General features: G+C 41.7%; 1 protein-coding gene across 1 annotated transcript in view; it reads left to right on the forward strand.

Annotated features, from left to right (window-relative positions):
- Window positions 1-7986: 7986 nt before the first annotated feature.
- LOC137258553 (uncharacterized) overlaps window positions 7987-20489 on the forward strand; it is a 59625-nt gene continuing 47122 nt past the window's right edge. Inside the window, exon 1 of the mRNA XM_067796261.1 lies at window positions 7987-9238. Within this exon, the coding sequence (XP_067652362.1) occupies window positions 8757-9238 (482 nt within the window). The 5' untranslated portion in view covers window positions 7987-8756. The remainder of the gene's footprint in view (window positions 9239-20489) is intronic.

The following is a 20489-nucleotide window of genomic DNA, read 5'->3' on the forward strand; positions in this document are numbered from 1 at the left end:
AACAGGTCAACAATGTGTGAGTGAGCTGATCAATCATTAACACCATATCGCAATATTTCAGTCATATCTTGACGAGAACAATTTATACATTAAAGCGAATAAACTATTGAAAGAACATGCTTACGGGAGTCTGTTTTCTGTGATTTGTATTACACGTATTATTGATTAAGGTATAGTTATTAATGGGTCACAATGTTTACAGTTTTGAGTGGTAATTATTATGGATCATACTTCGTAATAGCGGCACGCCTTTAAGGTAGCGCTTTAGAGTTGCTTCCCTTTGGTGTGTGAACACGAACCGATCGCTGGAATGCTCAGGAATCAGTGACGGTGTTTATATAAGGCAGGTTTTTATTTTGACCACACACACACAGACGTACAGAGTTTTCCTGGAGTTGTGTCATTCGCCCTACATCCATCCGTCAGCCTCTTTGCCAACGTGCAACCGGTATTCAAGAACTTCGGCTCGCTGCAACATTTAGCGTAACTGTTTCACTGAAAACGAAGACTTTAGTGAGTTGATATTATATTTTTTACCCATTACTTTACGTTTGATTCTCCTGCATTGTACTAGAAACCTCTATTGTGAATCTTTGTATCTTGCTCTTTGGTTAGCACATCATACTGGTTACATGTATATTGGATTTGTCAGTGTTATATTTTGCTGGTTCTGAGGGGATATCTTTCTTTTATACCTTTTGTTAAATTATCAAATTATCACCGTAACAACATAAAAACATGTCGTCAATGGGCAGTAAAGAACTAGTACTTTGACTTAAAACAAAAAAATACAACATAAATACCAGTCTAAGTAAACATAGTCTCAGTATTGTTCGTTACACTCTTATACTGAGTCTGACAACCTCTAGGAGGAGTTCTCGTCAGGTAACCTTTGACATTGACCTATCAGAACAGAGCCTACCAAATCGCGAAAGTGCTCATTCGCACATACCTTTCGAACCCGGAAAAGATTTGTACCCGAAAGGCTCTATGCTATTTTCCGCACGATCGCTTCCGACTGATGCACATGGAGCACGCCACAACAGTGAGTAACAGTCGCTGAAAATAGCGTTTTGGCAATATTCAATCATGCTAGCGTGAGGACATATTACCTATTTGTAAGCATGTCAACAGAAAACCCAAAGAGTAGATACTGCATGTCAAATAGCTGTGTTATATGCGGATTTTCGGTTGTTGAGGAATCAGTGTCAGTGATCGAGGAATTTTGTAAGTCCCGCCGATCCCTTAATCGTAGGTGTTGTGTGATTGGTTAAATCCGTTAGGGCGTCTCGTATTTGACTGGACGGCCATAAGTCGCTCAAAGTTTTCCTGACGTGACCTCCTACCACAGTTTCTTAGACTCAGTAGTGGCGTGTAACGAAAAATACTAAGTTTGCATAGACTGATATAAATACGGGCTGGAGATCACAGGGAGGTAACTAAAGGTGGAAGAACATATAAAGTAGGGGACGTGGGACCACACTGTCCGATCTGATAGACTGTGTTATCAAACTGGACAGTGTTTTTCACCTATCGTGGAATCTAACACGATTGTGTAATTAAGCAAACCCTGTACTTTTGCAACGATGGGGTTTCAACAACCACAGATGCTAATTGCTCATTGTAATTAAAAACAGTCCTGGTCTTGGTACGATTATGTTGTGACACTTGCGACAAAGGGCCTTTACATGCTCTCAATCCCCCGAAACAAGCACCTCACAATATCTACCCAACTGTGCACAAAAAGGCGTAACTGATTCTGGTGCAAAAGTGAATGTGTTAGCTTGCATGATACTGCTTTCTCTGCCAGACCCATGACATTAGGATACATATTGTACAGTATTGAATGACAGTAGGATATACATTGCAAGGTATAGCATGATGGCTTGATATATATGGCGCGGACTGGCATGACAGCAGGATATATATTGTACAATATAGCATGACAGCGGGATATATATTGTGCGGACTGGCTTGACATCAGGATATATTTTGTACAGTATGTCATGATGGAACGATATATTTTTTACGGTATGGCATGACAGCGGGATATGTAGTGTACAGTATGGCACTGCAGGAGGACATGACTTGTACGGTATGGCACTACAGTGGGATATATTTAACGCGAGCATGTGACATGTCATCCTGATATACTGTGTTATTAAGGGGAGAAGAAACGTGTAGCCGTCGAATTGAAAGACGAGCAGCGTCATTTTTCCTTTAAACGTGTTGACAGCTTTGTTCTGGATTAGACGCAGGAAGCTGACAAAATCTTCCCTGTTTCAGAACTTAATTACTGCTCATTCCCAAGGGAACCATAGAAGAACGTGTCTCTTTTGAACTGGGTGTTTGACTTGTTCGGAAACGTCTATTCTGCTTCGCAAAAGATGGCCAGGATTCATCTGAATATGGTCCCCCTTTTTGATGGCTCAGCTGTCCAAGTTTGATGACTGATCGCGGTGACATAGTTAGCATTTACCAGTAGTAGACATTTTGTAGCCTGTTTTAAATCGCCCTTACTAATTAGAGCAAAAAGGTATACCACAACTAAAAGTGCAACTAAAAAGTAAGAGAGCTATACGGGCAACAAAAAGGTAAGTGAGCTATAGGTGCAACTAAAAGGTAAGAGAGCTATATTAAGTTAACACCGTAAGAGAGGAATGCCTTCAGTTTGACCCAGTAACATATATCGAAATTGCGTTAGTCGGACGTTAATTAGTCTTCACTCGTCGATGGGGGCCGTTGGTGAAGCGACGGCTTTGGCCGACGCCCCGAGCTAGCCGAAATTACAATCCGTCCTCTTCTATCGATGATCTGGTCCCGTCTCGACGGCTCATCTCTTTGCTCATCTCTCCGAATGAGAGGCGGTGGGGTAGCCTAGTGGTTAAAGCGTTCGCTGGTCACGCCGAAGACCCGGGTTCGATTCCCCACATGGGTACAATGTGTGAAGCCCATTTTCTGGTGCACCAAACCGTGATATTGCTGGAATCTTGTTCAAAGCGGCGGAAACTTAAACTCAATCACACACTCTCCGAATGATCATGTCAGTTAGGGACACTAGACCTATGCACATGCACATGCACATGCACATCAGAGAGAGAGAGAGAGAGAGAGAGAGACAGACAGACAGAGAGACACAGAGAGAGAGAGAGACAGACAGACAGAGAGAGAGAGAGAGAGCATAAATGGGCTTCACACATTGTATCCATGTGGGAAATCGAACCTGCTGTTCAGTGTAAACAGCGAACGCTTTAACCAATAGGCTACCCCACCGCCCCAATTGACCGTCAGACCAATACCACGGTGGTTATTCGAATTTGGAGAGAGGGTTATCTCAGAATATAACCGTCATGCTTCAACGATCATGATTTTCAAAATGTTATTTTAATCTGTTTATTTATTTATTGAGCTCCAGATCGACTGCTCACGTGCACTTTGTTTTTCCCTCGATCATAAGATGTCAGTCTCAACGGCACTTCGTATCACTCTCAACTCCACGGGGATCATGCAGTTCTTGTAGTCACTAGGCTCACAAAGTTAATTTGACTTTCCTATCCTTACAGGGTGCCCATTCACAGCTGGGTGGACTGGGACACGTAGTCACAGTACTTTGTTCAAGTTTACTGCACTAGCTGTACCCACAAATAGGTGGGAGCACGTATTGACGTGGCCACCATCTGGCCATTTATCAAAGGATTCGTGGGTTCTTTTAAGTGCATGGGGCTGTGTACTGTAAATATGGGTTGTGACATCACTGAAAGTCGACTCCAAGGTATTGTCCAAGAGCGGCCGTGGTGGTCGCTCTCGGGTGGTATAGTTTAGGATGGTGGACAAGAGACAGGGAAGACAAGAGTCGACGGTAGAGATGAAGACAGCAGCAGCCATGATTTATTATTGTTTGGTTGAATGACGGTCGAAATGGTATACACAGTGATAAACATGGGACAGAACGCACATCGGGACTGAGTGGCCAATGATCCCGATGTGGAGACCCGCTCTGTCTCTTACATATTAGAAGTCCGATTCCTCATCGGCCTTGGCCAACACCCCGACTAGACGCACAATCCGTCCACTTCTGTCGATGATCTGGTTTCGGTGGTTAGTCTCGCTGGTTGGTCTCCCGACTGACCATATCAGTCAGGTTTTTATACATAGGGCCATTACGCCACATTGTGCAAGGTCACTGGCCCATACACATGTACATATGCAAGATTCGGCGACTTAGAGAGGTGTTAATTGACATGTATTGATAGCGTTTGAGAATTAAGGGTCCTGTCCGGAGCGAGGTTTATGATAAGAGGGGATATACAGAATGTTTGCTGAATACATTACATAGACAAAGGGGTTAGACTTTGGACATATATTGAAACAAATAGATCGCGTGAATAAATGAAGTTTTAAAGAAACGTATTGAAATGACAATGACGTAGTCTATGACAGTATTTACGTGTGGGATAAAAGGCGACTCCGGGGTTTTGGTTGAGAATGTAAAACCTCAGGGGAAGGAAATCTCATGACACTGAGGTTTTACATTCTTAACCAAAACCGAGGAGGAGTCTCTTATCAAACATATAAACCGTCTAAGACAACAATAAGTACTCAAACAAGCTCTCAAAATTAACACATACAGCCTGAAACGAATACACTGCGGTATAACGGAGATCGTCGGAATAAACACCGCACATGTTAAACGTAAATTTCCATAAAATAATCAGCAAGAAGGGAAATACAGCATTTTGTGCTTGCGTGCACACGCGCGCGCGCGCGCGCGCACACACTCACACATACACACACACACAAGCACAGAACAAAAACATACATTTATCAGAGCAATGGATAATACACAATATTCTCTCCCTCGTATGGGATAACAACCACTTTGGGTATTATAATTATAATTTATCACATTCCAACATGAAAGGAGCAACTATCATATGATCTGTGTCTACCTAGCGATTGATTTTAGTTTTACGCTGCAATGAGCAATATTCCAGGTATATGGCGGCGGTCTGTAAATAATCACATTTGTACCAAACAATCCAGTGATCAACAGCATGAGCATGAATCTGCTCATTTGGGAACCGAACCGCTGACGTACCAAGCAAGTCAACGAGCCTGACGACCCGATCCCGTTAGTCGTCTCTCACGACATGCATGGGTTGCTGGAGGTCTATTCTACCCCGTACCCTCACGGTCTGCACTCACCAGTATTCCAGGGGCGGTGGGGTAGCCTAGTGGTTAAAGCGTTCGCTCGTCACGCCGAAGACCCGGGTTCGATTCCACACATGGGTACACTGTGTGAGGCCCATTTTCTGGTGTCCCCAACAGTGATATCGCTGAAATATTGCTAAAAGCGGCGTAAAACCAAACTCACTCACTCACTCACCAGTATTCCAGCGGGACATGATGACGTAACAGTAGCGAAAATTTGTTGTTTGTTAGACCGTTATCTTTAAAATTTCCCGTGCTAAATGGGAACAAATACTCAATTTACAAAGATGTCTGTTTATGTACTAGTATTAGATATTGTTTGTTTCTTTTGGGCTGTGCGTTGTAATTGAGTTTGAATGTTTGGTAATACAGACGATAATATGATAGTGAGGTTCCCTAATGGTTATACAGGAAGAATCACATAATTGTACTTTTCAAGTTTCAGTTAAAACAAAATCAACACTTTTATCACATCTGTTGTGTTGATAAATTAGCCATGTTGGTGATCAAACTGAAGTGTTGAGACAGTGTTGTATACGTGCGCAGTGAAACGCCCGTGAGATCAGACACACTTTGTATCTGGCAGACCACCCAAAGTGTCAGAAGCATTCGTAAAATATTCCACTTAAACGATTTTTCCCTATTTATTTTTGTTTAGACTCCGGCATGAAACGGTATGTTATAGAAAACGCCTGTCAAATCACTGGTTACCATGTGATATATAGGCTTGTATATGTGTCAGCGTCGGTATGAGCGTGGGTGTTTATGTGTGGATCTCTTCGTATATTCGTTACTGTGTGCGTGTATTTACCATATAATGGTACGACTTCTTTTAATAATGTTGGCTGTATCATTATACATTATATATTTATTAATAGATTTCTTTCTTTGAAACAAATTGCCGTGCTATGTGTTATTCACGAGATAAAAATGTCATCCTCGGCCTGACATATTGATCCATTAATGAAAACTGCTTCTCATTTTACGCTCAAAAAAGTATAATGGTCCAAAGTTGACGGAAAATATTGAATTTTATTCTATTCCATGTTTGATAAGAACATACCATTGATTCAAAACACAATGACTGAAACGTTTTCATGTTGTGAACACCGGAACAACTCATTAAATTGTATTGTATTTCTCTCATAAAATGCATATGGATCTGCTTTTAAAACATGCATTTGTTAAATACATGTATTAGGACTGACGACGATGATAAGATATGATTCGTGTCGTGTACTAGTATATTAGTTATAGTACCTTATCTCAAACACTTTTTTTCACGTAAATTTTCTGTACTGGTTTGTGGTGCAAAGAGAAGACATATGAAAAAATATGTTGTTAAATATTTACAGATTGTGTCTACTGTTTACAATATGTTATTATGTATACTTGCAGCTCATTAAAGTTCACTGTATTTTTGTTTCTTGAATCATTCCATTTCATTACAAAGGTAGTTGTTGGTTCAATCAACCATACCATATATTGCTTTAACCTGTATGTCTGATGGGAGGACACCGAGGAAAGGGTGCGCATATGTTGAAGTTTTTGTAGGAGCTCGGCGTTCAGCGATTTAATCTGATATAAAGTTTAAACGGTGTTGAAAATTCAGCACGCGCTCAAACATGTCGTCATAAAATCCTTCATTATTTTCAGATCACTTGGACATGTTTTAATTCATAAAACCCTTTAATTAATCTAATCTCATTAGTAAAGTATCCTGAGACCCCCGAGATCTCCTATAGCCTCTCCCAAACGCATTTTCGGGTCAGTGACTCCACGGCTCATACTGACCCATGGAAAAATCACTCATGCGTGGTTAGACAATCCAGGTATAGTCAGGGCCTAAAAATTTGACCAATCTCATTACCTGTAATCATCTATGTATGTGTTCCTGTTAATGCTCCGCGCCCCAGTGATTTACTGTTATCAGCGGTCGTCTCCCAAGCTGCTGTCTGTTAGTCGTCACCTGGTGGCCTTACGTGGTGTTCGTGTATTCCAAAACCCCATATCCTATGACTGATTACCAAGATAGTGTTATCACCCAATATTACCGTATTAGTTTTCATTTTTTTGGACGCGCTTCCCATGTATTCAGTTTCAACTACGACTCAACAAAACCAATAAGCTGACTAACAATCGCACTTTCTGACCTCGATGCAAGAATGTATTTCAAGGAGTGTTGGTGGAGAGGTAGCCTAGTGGTTAAAGCGTTTGCTCGGGTTTGGTGACCCAAATGGGTACAGTGTGTGAAGTCCATTTCTGGTGTCCCCAGTCGTGACATTGTTATAAAACTGAATTCGCTCACGCCCAAGGGCGCGAACGTGAACATAGGGTAAACTATCAAAGCCTTCTCAGTTCATGCAAAGGATGGGATGTGTTGTAAAAGGAATTTTCGTACCTATGCTGATATTATTTCAGGTAAAGTAATTTCAGTCCGTTATTCCGTTGAACGTTGTTTAATAACCGGCACTTATTAAAGGATATACGGTTTTTCTTTTTGCTCTATACACGCCTAACTGTTACGTCTTCTTCATTCTCATACACGTGTCAATGTCTAGTAGCTCATTAGGTTGGACTGTTCAACACGGTATTTTTGAACAAGAAAATCTGCAGAAAGCCGATAAGACCTGCCTGCGCACCTACATTTTCTGGAATACACTCATTACCTCCCCTCGTTACACCAGGTCAATACAGCATCGTTGTCTTGGAACTAGTGTTATTCAAGTTAATTATTGGTTCAAGGGAGATAATTCAAAATGGACTACTATCAAAATACTGGCGACAGGGCCAAGGAGGAACCCGCATTGTCCACCCACGGGCCCTACTCTACCCTTACCACCTCTCCTGTCCCGGCGAACATCGAAAATAACTGCGTGAGTGTTAACAGTATTATTACATGCCCCCTGCCATTCAGACAATGGTAGCCGGCGCGGTGTAAACAACAAAAGCGTCATTTGTCGACTGCCTGTTTCGGGAGTGCGAGTACAGTAATGGGCGACACGAGCAGCGCCCATCGGACAGAGGAAGTGTTCCCGTGGCTGTTTGATAATACTGTTGTATGTAACATCATGATTTTACGATGGAAATAGACTACACAAAGACTTGGGGACAACCTCCCTGTCGTCTGACAGTTGTGGGTTGCCATGGATACCCGTAGTCGCGGCGGTGACAATGGAACGTGCACGTTGTTCTAGTCATTTCATTTTGGATGGCAGTGTTTATCCTGTGCGCATAGGGGGCGGGTTATTGATTGTGGTAGTGTGGGTTTATCGTACAGACCCGGTAGATACACACATGGCGAATGACTTTAACTTGGGGTTAGTGAATTCTTCTTGTTGATGTGATTAGAAGGATTCACGAAATCAGCTTGTCAGACATATCACAGTCACTTGGTGACGGAAGTAATTTCATGCGGAAAACTTAGGCGGATCTCAACGACTGCGGTGAATTATTAATCTTCATACCTACGCACAGACTGACGAGCCTACATTCTAGTTTCAAAATTAAAACTGATGTGATGTGAACAAGCTTGTGTTTTAAACATGCGGTTAAGGATCAGGCGAGCGTTCTACACGCTTTCCGTCGTGAACCTATTGGTATTTTTGTTTTATTTATACGGCCTCGCATCAACAGTGCCTAAAGATACAGTTGAACATCTTGGACGTCCTAAGACACGAAAGGAGGAAACAGTTAAACCAGCACCGACCACAACCGTTAGGCCCATTTCGGAATCACTGCAATTTGGAAACAGATCAAGTCAAACATGTCAGCACGTCAAACGACCCATCGCCGTTCCAGATATTCAGCAATTTCAAAAAGTTGGCCACAGTAATGCCTTTTATGTTTTTTCTGCATTTTTTGACGATGTGGTGGAAGCCTCACCCATCGTTCGACTACTGGGCCTCTCCACAAGGGGAGGGGGTGGACCCCTGTACTGCCAGCTGTGGTTCAATGATTCGACGGGACCTGATTTTCTGGAAGTTCCAATTCATGTCCAAAGGATACCTGAGGACCACGGCCGGAAGTAAGTACAGGTTATTAAATGACATTTTCTTGGTATTAACATGGGCAAGTGATTGAACCTTGCTTTACGCCACAACATCTTGCAGGTATTCGCTGCGAACTTCTAAACATAAAAATAGTACCTCATGGTTTACTAGGTGATTATCCGTCTCACTGGATAATTATAGCTATAATTGTTGTCAGTTATGAAGGACGTAGTGATGACTTATCATCCAAAATGGCTGGGAGATGAACATTATATGTCAATTCCAGGAATAGGGCACCGAAATAATGTGCAGACCACTGTGACGTCATCAGTTACTATGACATCACCATCAAATGACATCACTAATCCTTGCTCCTGAATGTTGATAAGCAGTACTTTCTACCCTTAGTCATTACTTTTTATTTTCAAACTGAACACATTACATGAATGATGATGGATGACATTACTTGTGTAATTATTTTTAATATTGATCCAGTAATCATGCATGATTAAAAGGCCTATCACAACTTAACAAGTCGGAGGGTGATATACTTTCAAAATGACCCCCTGAAAATTCACTAGCCAGTCGGACCTATGACGGTGCAGATGTACTTGCCCGATTTTAGTTTCACTAGCGGGCTAGTGACTAGTTCTCTAACTTGTTAGGAGACAAAAAATTCACAAAAACGTAATTTAAAACATTTAAACGGAGAAAGGTCATACACACTTTGTCGAAGTATGGGACGTCGCGTGGACGAAGAAAACAAAAAGAAGACTATTTTACATCCGTAAATGTTGTTTGATATGCAATCTGGACTGACACCCCAGTCTCTGTTGTTGATCATGACATGCGATAATCTGGTTGTAGTTGAACACATCTCGTGTTAAGCGCGACGTTTTCTTCGTGAAAAAACATTCGTTACCAGCTCGAGTTATTTAGTGACAAACCGAACAGAGAGTATGCCAGTGGTGACAAAAGTCAAAATATGATATCGACAGATTCGCACGTAGCTACGTTTACAGTTTAGATATACTTATAAATGCTATATGGTATAGTCTTGATATCACCTTATCTCAAATTTTAATCGGACAGTGTGCATATTAATACAATACACTGTTACTATTGAAGATAAATGTTTATGTAATGAAAATTGTTTGTTTATTGTCCCACAAGGAGAGGTATGTAGAACTAAGTCGCGTAGACACTGCTGTCTGCATATAATATGTGTGAGGAATTATAAATCTCTTCTGCCCTGATGACACGGTCCCTCAGTGGTTATGCTGCAATACGTGGCTTTGACACAATAAATCATAAGTGAGTGAGCGAGTTTAGTGTTACGCCGCACTCAGCAATATTCCCGCTCTATGGTGGCGGTCTGCATATCAACTCCATGAACATCGATCTGCGCAATTGGGAACTGATGACGTGTGTCAACCAAGTCAGCGATCCTGAGCACCCGATGATCCCGTTAGTCGCCTCTTCCGACAAATATAGTCGCCTTTCATGGCAAGCATGGGCTGCTGAACGCCTATTCTAACCCGGGACCTTCAATCATAAACATAAAGTAGGCATAATGGGTGCTGAAGGGTATGATCACACAATGAATCCGATTACAACTTGAGTATGGTTATTTGTGTATTGTTTCGCAATAACCGCACTCAGCAATATTCCATCTATTTGACGACTGGCGGAACCGGACAATCGGCGAATGACATCATGAGCACCGACCAACGCAGTTTGGATCCGATGACATGTCAACCAAGTTGCATTAGTCGCCTCTTACGATAATCATGGGTCACTGAAGATCAGTTCTAACCCGGAACTTCACGGGTACATCGGTTCTGAGACGGTCGGTTCAATTAACTCTGTTCCTAAATTACATGGGAAATTGTGATCTCATCTCTGCTAGAATCCTGAAGGTTCTGTATAATTTGGTCTTGTTCTGTAAGACGGATGTTACCAAGTATATCAATTAAAGATAGATATGTAATATACGCGATATATTGCCCATTTACCATATTGTCAGAAGTTCTTTACAAAACCATAAACTGTTCTTTATGAAACTATGTACCAGCTGTTCTCTATCGAAGTAGCAGCTGCTCTTCACCGAACTGTCTGCTGTTCAAAACCAAAACCGATTACCCGTGCTTTACCAAACTGTTACCAATTGCACATTGTCAAAATTAGCAACAACTTTACCAACCCTTCTGTTCACTATCCACCATATACTTTTACCAAAGCATCTTTGTTGGCCATTCGTTTCAAACCGTAAGTATTTTAAACAATAATACGTATATCTTCATTTTCACGCTTATCCAATTCACACTGTGCCCACGCTTTAGGGAACAGTTTGTGTTTGTATGTTGTTACGCTCGCATACGCACAGGGTACATGGGACCAATTCGAACACGGAATGCCCCTCTAGGTTTGAATGTGGACTAAGCGTATTTTACACCAGCACCGCTCAAGCATAAGTATCAGTTAGCAGGTGCTATGGCCTTAGAGGAAAAACTCACTGGTCGATAGTTTGAACATGTCCACACAGTGTCGGGATCCAGGGAAAAGGTGTACGAGAGTGGCAGTTTTCCAGTGGACACGGAAGGACAGCTGGCAAGACCTCTGTTCGCTAAACAGTTTCATTCCTTCCTTCGCTATATACAAGGAACCCTTAGAGTGTTCGAATCCCGATTTTGCCGATTATGTTCCTGGTGTTTTAGACACCAAACCTATGTTTGTGTATTTACCACTGTCAAAGCGGCAAATGCCTGACATGGAGACCAGTGTTCAGATCCACAATACGCCCGTAACGTTACGACTTGTCTTAACTAGATCCGTGAAGATACGGGTTGTCGTAAGAGGCGACTATCGGACTCAAGTGGCCAGACTCGTCGATGTTGTAGACATGTCAACGTATCCGAATTGCGTAGGTCGATGTTCATGCTGGTGATCACTGGATTGGCTGATCCTGACTCTGTTATTTACAAACCGCGGCCATTTAGCTGGAATTTTGCTGGGTGCGGCGTTAAACAACGAACCAACCGACCGACCGACCCGTCGTAACTAAACTCTAGTGTTTCATAGTCTTACGAATGTCGTACTTCGAACGTTTTGTGTGTCAGCCTCTATTCATGAAGCAACCTTAAGTAAGGTTAATCTTACCTCCCATTTGTTAACACTTCACTAAGGTAGGTGTTACCAGCCCCATAGACCTACGACAGTCGTACCTCTAGTTGGCCACATTTGCCCCCACCCCATCCCTCTTCCTCTCTCCCCACCCCCACTCACCCACACGTACGCACGCACGCACGCAAGCTTCAAGGACACTCAGCCAAAGAGGATTTCGTTTCAGCATTACAACGCCATGAAGTATTTACCTTGTCCATACATCTCAATCCACTATGTGTAATTTCCGTTATGTTCTATGTCGTAGTTCAGATGTAACACTTGGCATAGTGTGAAATTTCTGGTTATTTGGTGGATGAGTCGTTTCATGTTTTTACTGATCTTCGCAAGCGAGACATACATATCGATTTCATTTTTTAAAACTTATATACAGACGCTTTATTGTGTTTCGTGGACAGACAGGAATGTTTGCTAAAACGTCTGCGATTATCATAATTGTCAGAGTGATCCTCTGATTCATGTGTGTGTGTGTGCGTATGTGTGTGTATTATTTTTCTCTTTCTTTTTCAAAATTCGAAAGAGAGCATTGTGAATGAGTCTACCATCAATGGCATCTATTTTGGTGTATGCAAGGTGCGTTGGTGTTTAACGCGTTTGCCCGTCTCTCCAAAGACTCTCCGGCAACCCGGTAGTATAGTGGTTTAAGGTGATCGCTCGTCACGTCGAACATCCGCGTTCGACTCCCCACGTGGATACAATGCGTGAAGCCCATTTCTGGGGTCCCTCGCCGTGATATTGCTTGAATAGTGCTAAAAGTCAAATACACTCACTCTTGTCCGAATCCCATTGTACAGGGAAGGTCGTTATATACGAAGTACAGCATTACATAACACGGTCAAGCGAATTAGAGATAATGAGCTGCAGAATCACGAGCGCTATGTGACCACCCACGCTTGTGGAATTGCAATGTATTCGACCACGAGGCAACCTAATAAATACACCCGAAATCCTTCCGAATATTTTTATCAATAGCCCTCATAATGGACTACCTTCAATCACGAGCTGGTTGTCAAATACCAAATACCCCTATAAACAACAAGGGGATTTTTATTAAGACAAGTCCAGATACAACAGGACCGTTCTCACTCGCTGAATATGTTAAATTGTAAAGTTACGGAAATGGTGATGTCTTGGTTTCAAAGAATGATTTCAGTATTGCATCTTTAAACGTTGACAACGAATTCTGTCTTTTTTTTCTAACTGCAGTACATGTATATGGTCGCATAGTGTTCGTTATGTAGTGTTGCTTGATGGATTAAATGGCTTGGGTTTGGCCTCCAGGAAGAACACGTAGATACTCCGTAACCCCAGTTACTTGCGAAATTCTTCGTTTTAACATGTATTTCTTCTGAGGTGAAGTGAGGTGAAATGGGTTTAACGTCGTACTTGAGAATATTTCGCTCATATGAGGACATCCATGAGTGTGTATGTGTAGCCGCATGTACTGGCCCAGACTTAAGCTGGTTTTATAGAGCTAGCTCACGGAGATACCATGCTGCAGTTAAGCATGTATACTCCACTAAGACACAGTGTATTGTCTATGAGCCGACCAGTCCTTGTACCCGTTAATGCTGAGAGTCAGACAGGGGCCAACACGCACCATATGTTAACTTCTTATTTGGTATGACGTGGCCGGGGATCGAACCCGCGCCCTTCCGCTCTCCGCCCTAACCACTACACCACGGAGGCGGTCTATTGATCTGCGAACTAATGATGTACATCTTCAAGAACGCCAAGTCACGAAGACTTGTTCGGGAAGGTTGGGAAGTGTGGTTAAAGCGTTCATTCGTCACGCGGAAGACCCGGATTCGATCGCCTGTGTTTATTGTGTAAAGCTTATTTCTTGTGGTCCAGACGTATATTGCTGAATTTTGCTACAATAGGCATAAGAGAGTACTCATTTACCTCAGTGTAAGTAAACTTATCCTCAGTACTTTTCGTTACACGCCACTATTGAGTCTAACAAAACCTTATGAGAGGTCAGGTGACCTTTGAGATTGACCAGTCAGACCACAGCTTACCAAATCGCGAAAGTGCACATTCGCACATACCTTTTGAACTTTTTATCTCGAAAGGGTTCGTAATCGAACGATTCCAAATGCTAAATAGCGTACGCTCGCTTCCGCGTGATGCACACGACGTAGGTACAACCATGCCAACGGCGAGTAAACAGTCCCTGAAAATGGTGTTTTTGGCAATATTCAAGGATGTTAACTTGCGGAAATATTAGCTAATGGGTTTCAATAGAAACCCCAAAGCGTATATACTGCAGGTAAAATAATTGTGTTATATGCTGAATTTTGGATTTTTGTTTGTGGAGAGACCTGTGTCAGTGACCTGAATATTTTTAAAGTCCCTCCGATCCCTAAATAGTACCCGTTGTCTGATTGGTTAAATCTATTTAACCGTCTCGCGTTTGACTGGACGGTCATTGGTCGCTCAAAGATTACCTGACGCGACCTTCTACTAGGTTTTGTTAGACTCAGTGGTGGAGTGTAACGAACTACACTGAGACTAAGTTTACTTAGACTGCATTCACCTTGATCGTTGTGAAATATAAAAACAAACAAAAGACCAGCATGTTAAGATTATGTAAGCATTTATCGTTTGTAAAAACACGCATGTTTCAATGAATAAATTCTTATGAACGGATCAGAAAATATGCACGAAGGTATTCAATTGTTTAATTTTTGCATGGCAGAAACCGCCGTAGCCATTGCGCCATTACTTCAGGCTGCAGGTTTTATGAATGGTATCAAATATTCAAGGACGATGTACATGATTGCCCAAGCTGAGAGAAATCCGCCCAGTAACTTCCCACACTAGACATTTGAATAGAACAAATGTTGACACGCATTTGCTTTATTAATATTCGCTGTAAGCTGCCTTCTTATCTCGAGTACATGCAAACAAAAGAATGTACATATAATGTACAGGAGGTTAATGGGGTTATGTTGCGCTATCAGCAATTTAGGAATCAGAGAAATATGTTATCATGAAGGCCATGCTCTGTTTCTACAATGACGACTGCATCGATATAGAGGAGCGTCATTTGAGTGAGTATAGTTTTACACCACTTTTAGCAGGAGGTCCGGTCAAATATGGACGGGTAAATAATTGAGTGAGTGCATAAGCTCAATGGTTCAAGCGTCTGTTCATCATGCTGAAGGCCGAGTTCGTTTCCCAGCATGGGTACGCTACATATTAAGTCATTTCTGGTGGTCCTCGCAGATATAGTGATGAATCAGATGCTCAAAGCGGCGTTAAACCATACGCACTCAAATGCAAAGGCACCCCAAAATCAGTTTATGATGCTTCAGTAGTTCAATATTGGATGAAATTAATGTAATGTTAGTGTTGTGTAACCGTGTGTGCAGGTGCTTTTTCAGGCTATTCTGCTGTAGCGATCGACTGTAATAGTAATACTGAGCTGTCTACTTTGTAGGTGTTTCTTTTCTTCCAGTTCCATCCGATTGAGATTTTCATGGATACCCCAATGTGTACCCAGTGTACACTCTGGGGTCGATCTCCTACCTTGGTAACATCTCAAACCATCTAGCCTGTGTGTCATTCGTGGTGGGGTAGCCTTTTGGGGTAGCCTTTTGCTAGTCACGCGGAAGACCTGGGTTCGAGTCCCCGCATGGGTTCAGTGTGTGAAACCCATTTCCGGTGTCCCTAGCCGAGAAATTGCTGGAATATTGCTAAAAGCGGCGTAAAACCATATTCACTCACTCATTCCCCTTCCTGCTGAGCGCAGGAAGGGTAAAAACAAGTACCACATTTAAACATCTCTGAAAATGTTTCTGATGATTCCCATTGTAATCGTAAATCCTGCCTCTAGACAGCGACCAGAGCACGCCATACACTGACACAAGGAACGACTAATCGGAACATGAATTCATAACTACCAGTGTATATTTTTCATTACTGTAGGTCGTTGGCAAGGCAACCATAAACCTATTTTGTTTATCGCCTCCCTCCGGACCCTGTAAATATATGTAGCTGAGAATGAAATATCAGAAGTATATCCGTCGCTGACTGTCGAAACGTCACAAATTATTTATAGATAGGAATGAAAAAAAAGCATCCACCACAGAACTTGTCTACCCGCCGTATACTGGGTCACGTTGACCTGGAAGAAGATACCTGCTTGTGATATCGTTATATCATGCATATGTAAACACTTGCGCACTACGATTTGACATGGCAACCAGGGAATAAATATCTACAAGGCTCTTGCTGGGTTTTATTATTTCGACCAATCTAACGGTTAATAATTTTCTGATGACCAATGGACCTAGTGTCGGGTTCAGAACGACAATAATTACGATGTCTAGACCCATACACTCGAAATTGACTTCTCACGTTTCCCTTTAATATTTCACGACATCTCGCATATCGTCGGTTTCTATGTTTGTTCGGTTGGTAAACAGAATTTATCCATGGCAAAACGTCCAAACAGTTTCTTGTTACGTTTGATCATGATGGCATGAAGAAGTTTACCTGTATATAGAGTAACTATACCCTCAGCATCCTCGACACCCCCAGGGTATACGTTCCGACAAGTCTCTACTATACCCTGGATGCATCTACGATAAATTTATTACCTCCGTTGACTGGCTTTTTATCCAATCAGGTGTCTACGCAGGGAAAATGAACGAACCAATCACAACTCTCGTTCGCTTTTCAAAAGTATCTAGCCGATTAAACTCGGCAGCACAAACCACGCAGAGGTTCTTTGAAAGAGTTTGTTGACAGCAGCACGGTCGTAACGGCGGCTTATCTTATTGGCTACTATGAGATTGCGGAGCCTGCAAACGGAGGTAATAAGTTTATCAGGCCCGTAGATGCATTCAAGGTATAATGGAAACTTATCGGAACGTATACCCTGGAGATATCGAGGATGTACCCTCAGTGGTTACTTGGGTTAGGATTGGGATCCAGTAACCCATGCTTGTCGTAAGAAGCTCGCTAACTTGGTTGACACGTCATCGTATCCCAATAGATCGATGCTTATGCTATTGATCACTGGTTTGCCTGTACGGACTCGTCTACTTACAAACCGCCGCCATATACCTGAAATTGCTGAGTGCGGCGTTAAGCAACAAACCTGCCTACCCACTTGCGTCGTTTTGTCACGCGTTTATTGACGTGGTAATTCGTGTTATATGTGGAAGTAGCTTGAGAGGTTTTAAATATTTTTCGATTCTTTTTGTAATTATGTATCTTCTTTGCCATGGGTAACAAATCACCCAGTTTTCCATATCTAATTTTGATGTTTATGTGTTTATAAATATATTCGTCGTCTGAAGAGATGTTGTGTACGGCAAATGTACAATATGGTTAAAGCGTTCGCTAGTCACGCTTTAGATCCAGGTTCGATTCCCAACATGTGAACAATGTGTGAGGCCCATTTTCTGGTGTCCATCGCCACGATATTGCTGGAATATGGCTAAATGTGGCGTAAAACTACACCCACTCACTCACTATTGCAAATCGTGCAGTTCAGGTTCCCGCTACTGTTTTATAGTACCCGTCAAGATAAGGGGTAGAAATGGTATTCAACAACCCATGCTTCACCCTCAAAGGGCGACTATGTTTGTCGTAAGAGGCCAAGGCGACTAGCGACCGGGTGGCCAGGACCACCGACTTTGATGACGTATGTTATCGGTTCCCATTTGCGCCAAATCGATTTTCATGCTGTTGATCATTGGATTGTCTGGTCCATACTCGATCATCTACAGACGTTATTCCCATCATTATATATACACATATATATATGTGTGTGTGTGTGTGTGTGTGTCTGTGTGTCTGTGTGTGTGTACACAAACCAGGTTTGTTTGTTGTTTAGCGCCGCACTCAGCAATATTCCAGCTGAATGGCTTCGGTCTGTACATAATAGACTCTGGACCAGACAATCCAGTGATCAGCATCTTCAGCAACAACCTCTGTGGTTGAGGTATGGTACTATGTGTCAAACACGTCAGGGTCTGACCACATGGAAACTATGTGCGAAGCATACTTCTGGTGTATGCAGTCCTTTATTCAAGTGTCCATGACATTTCTACACTCAGTATGTTGACACTTCTACCGCCCCAGATAACGTTGTCAAAAAGACTTGATGTGAAATAAATTCAAATAACATCGATATTACTGAATTACTGCCAGGCTGTAAATAACATCAGTGTTGCAGTCTTACTAAACATTCAATATTTATTGCGTGCAATATATGTATTTGTATATTTGGTTTCCTGTATTTGAGGGATAAATAAAACCATATATAACATTTACAATCGGGGTCCTTCTACCCAACTCACAAAGTAAAGTAACCAAGTTTATGCACGTAGGCGTTATGTAAACTGTAAACTCTTGTGAGATTGTGGTGTACCTTTAGTCTGGTCACTGTTATCTTATCTAGTTCGCAATTCATCTCTGACTAATCGGTCGTCAAGGCGTGCCTCATTTCCATAGTAACCGATAGCTGTGACAAATAGGTCAAGGTGTCATGCGTTTGATGTCCTTTATTGGTTTGTGTCTCGCTCTTAGGGGTGAAGATAAATTGCCGTGCAGTATTTGTGTGTGAGTCAGTTTAGTTTTACGCCGCACTCATCAATTTTCCAGCTACATGGCGACTGTAGATAATCGAGTCTGGGGCAGACAATCCAGCGATCAACAGCATGAGCATCGATCTTCGCAATTGCGATACGATTGCAAGTGTCAGCCAAGTCAGCAAGCTTGACCACCCAGTCCCGTTAGTCGCCTCTAAAGACAAGCATGGGTTATTGACGACTGATTCTAACCCGAACACGATACAGTTGTAACTTTGAGTGAAGAAGCCTTATATCTCTGAAAGAAGGAAAATTATAATTTTTCACATCACCGATGTACGATATTATCTAACAAAACTTTCATATGTTATTGGTATTTTATTTCTTTTTGCAATATTTCCGATTATCGATTATTTTAGCCACCCCTATGACATATCCCTGAAACACACAAAGCTCCAGAAATGGCACCTATTTGCGTATTTTACTCAATAAAAAATTACATTTTCTGAATTAATTACAAATCTTTGAGTACTAAAAGGAATCATTTAAAATCCTATAGATCTATATATACCTTGCGTACTTTACTCAGTTGAGTAAACTAAATTGATTTGCGGGTGATACGTCGTTGTCGCGCTCAAACTCTACAACAGCGTTAGCAATTGTAAAACGATGCCTATATATGAGTGCAGAAATTATTTCTAGCAAAAACTCCTTCAAATTTCCACATCTTTCGCCGTTCAACGGCTCTTCGGGTGATTAATGAAAACTAAGCGTCGTCATAGGCGACGCACTACTGTAATAGATATGTCGTCATCTTGAGTATGACGTTACAGATAGTGACATAGAGGGAGACGTAAAACGTAGTCATGGGAAACAGTAGGGTTGCGTTTGTGACGTTATCATGTTTTGGCGTCATAATTAGGATACAAAATTATACTTTTGAATTGAACTTAGGTTTAAACAGCCTTATGAACAATTGTTCTTTTTCCTTCCGTAATTGTTTGTCATTGTTATACAACTGATGAAACGGAAAGATTGTAAACTTACCATTTCCGCATTCATCAATGTGTTTGCTTACATTTATACATCGCGTATCCGGATCTCAAATTTGCTGTCTGTGTACAGTGACTCGGTCCTTTAGTTACATTCGAGTTTCTCCAATATAATTTTGACCACATCCCGCACATGTTAAAACATATGTAACATTTTTGCTGCGGCAGTTCATGTTGGTTTTGATAGTAAATAGTTTGTCTTCGCAAAACATAATTCTACTGTCTTCGGTTATTATTGAACAAGTTCCATATCGAGGTGTGTGACATTTTGTCACACTGACAGTGTTTGTATCTTGTGAATATTTAGATTTACACAGGATTTGTTTTAGATTTTTAGGCTGTCTAGTGCTACGTATACATTTAGTCTTGGATAAATCCTTTTTCATAGTATAACTTTTATACAAAATTGGAAGATTCGCTTTTACACACTGGGCATAAATGTACAGTTATTAAGGTTCTAAGGACAAATAGAAGAATATCCACCTGTGTATTTGTTTCTTTTG

Source organism: Haliotis asinina, chromosome 12 (genome assembly GCF_037392515.1).
Source record: "Haliotis asinina isolate JCU_RB_2024 chromosome 12, JCU_Hal_asi_v2, whole genome shotgun sequence".
NCBI classification, from domain to species: domain Eukaryota; kingdom Metazoa; phylum Mollusca; class Gastropoda; order Lepetellida; family Haliotidae; genus Haliotis; species Haliotis asinina.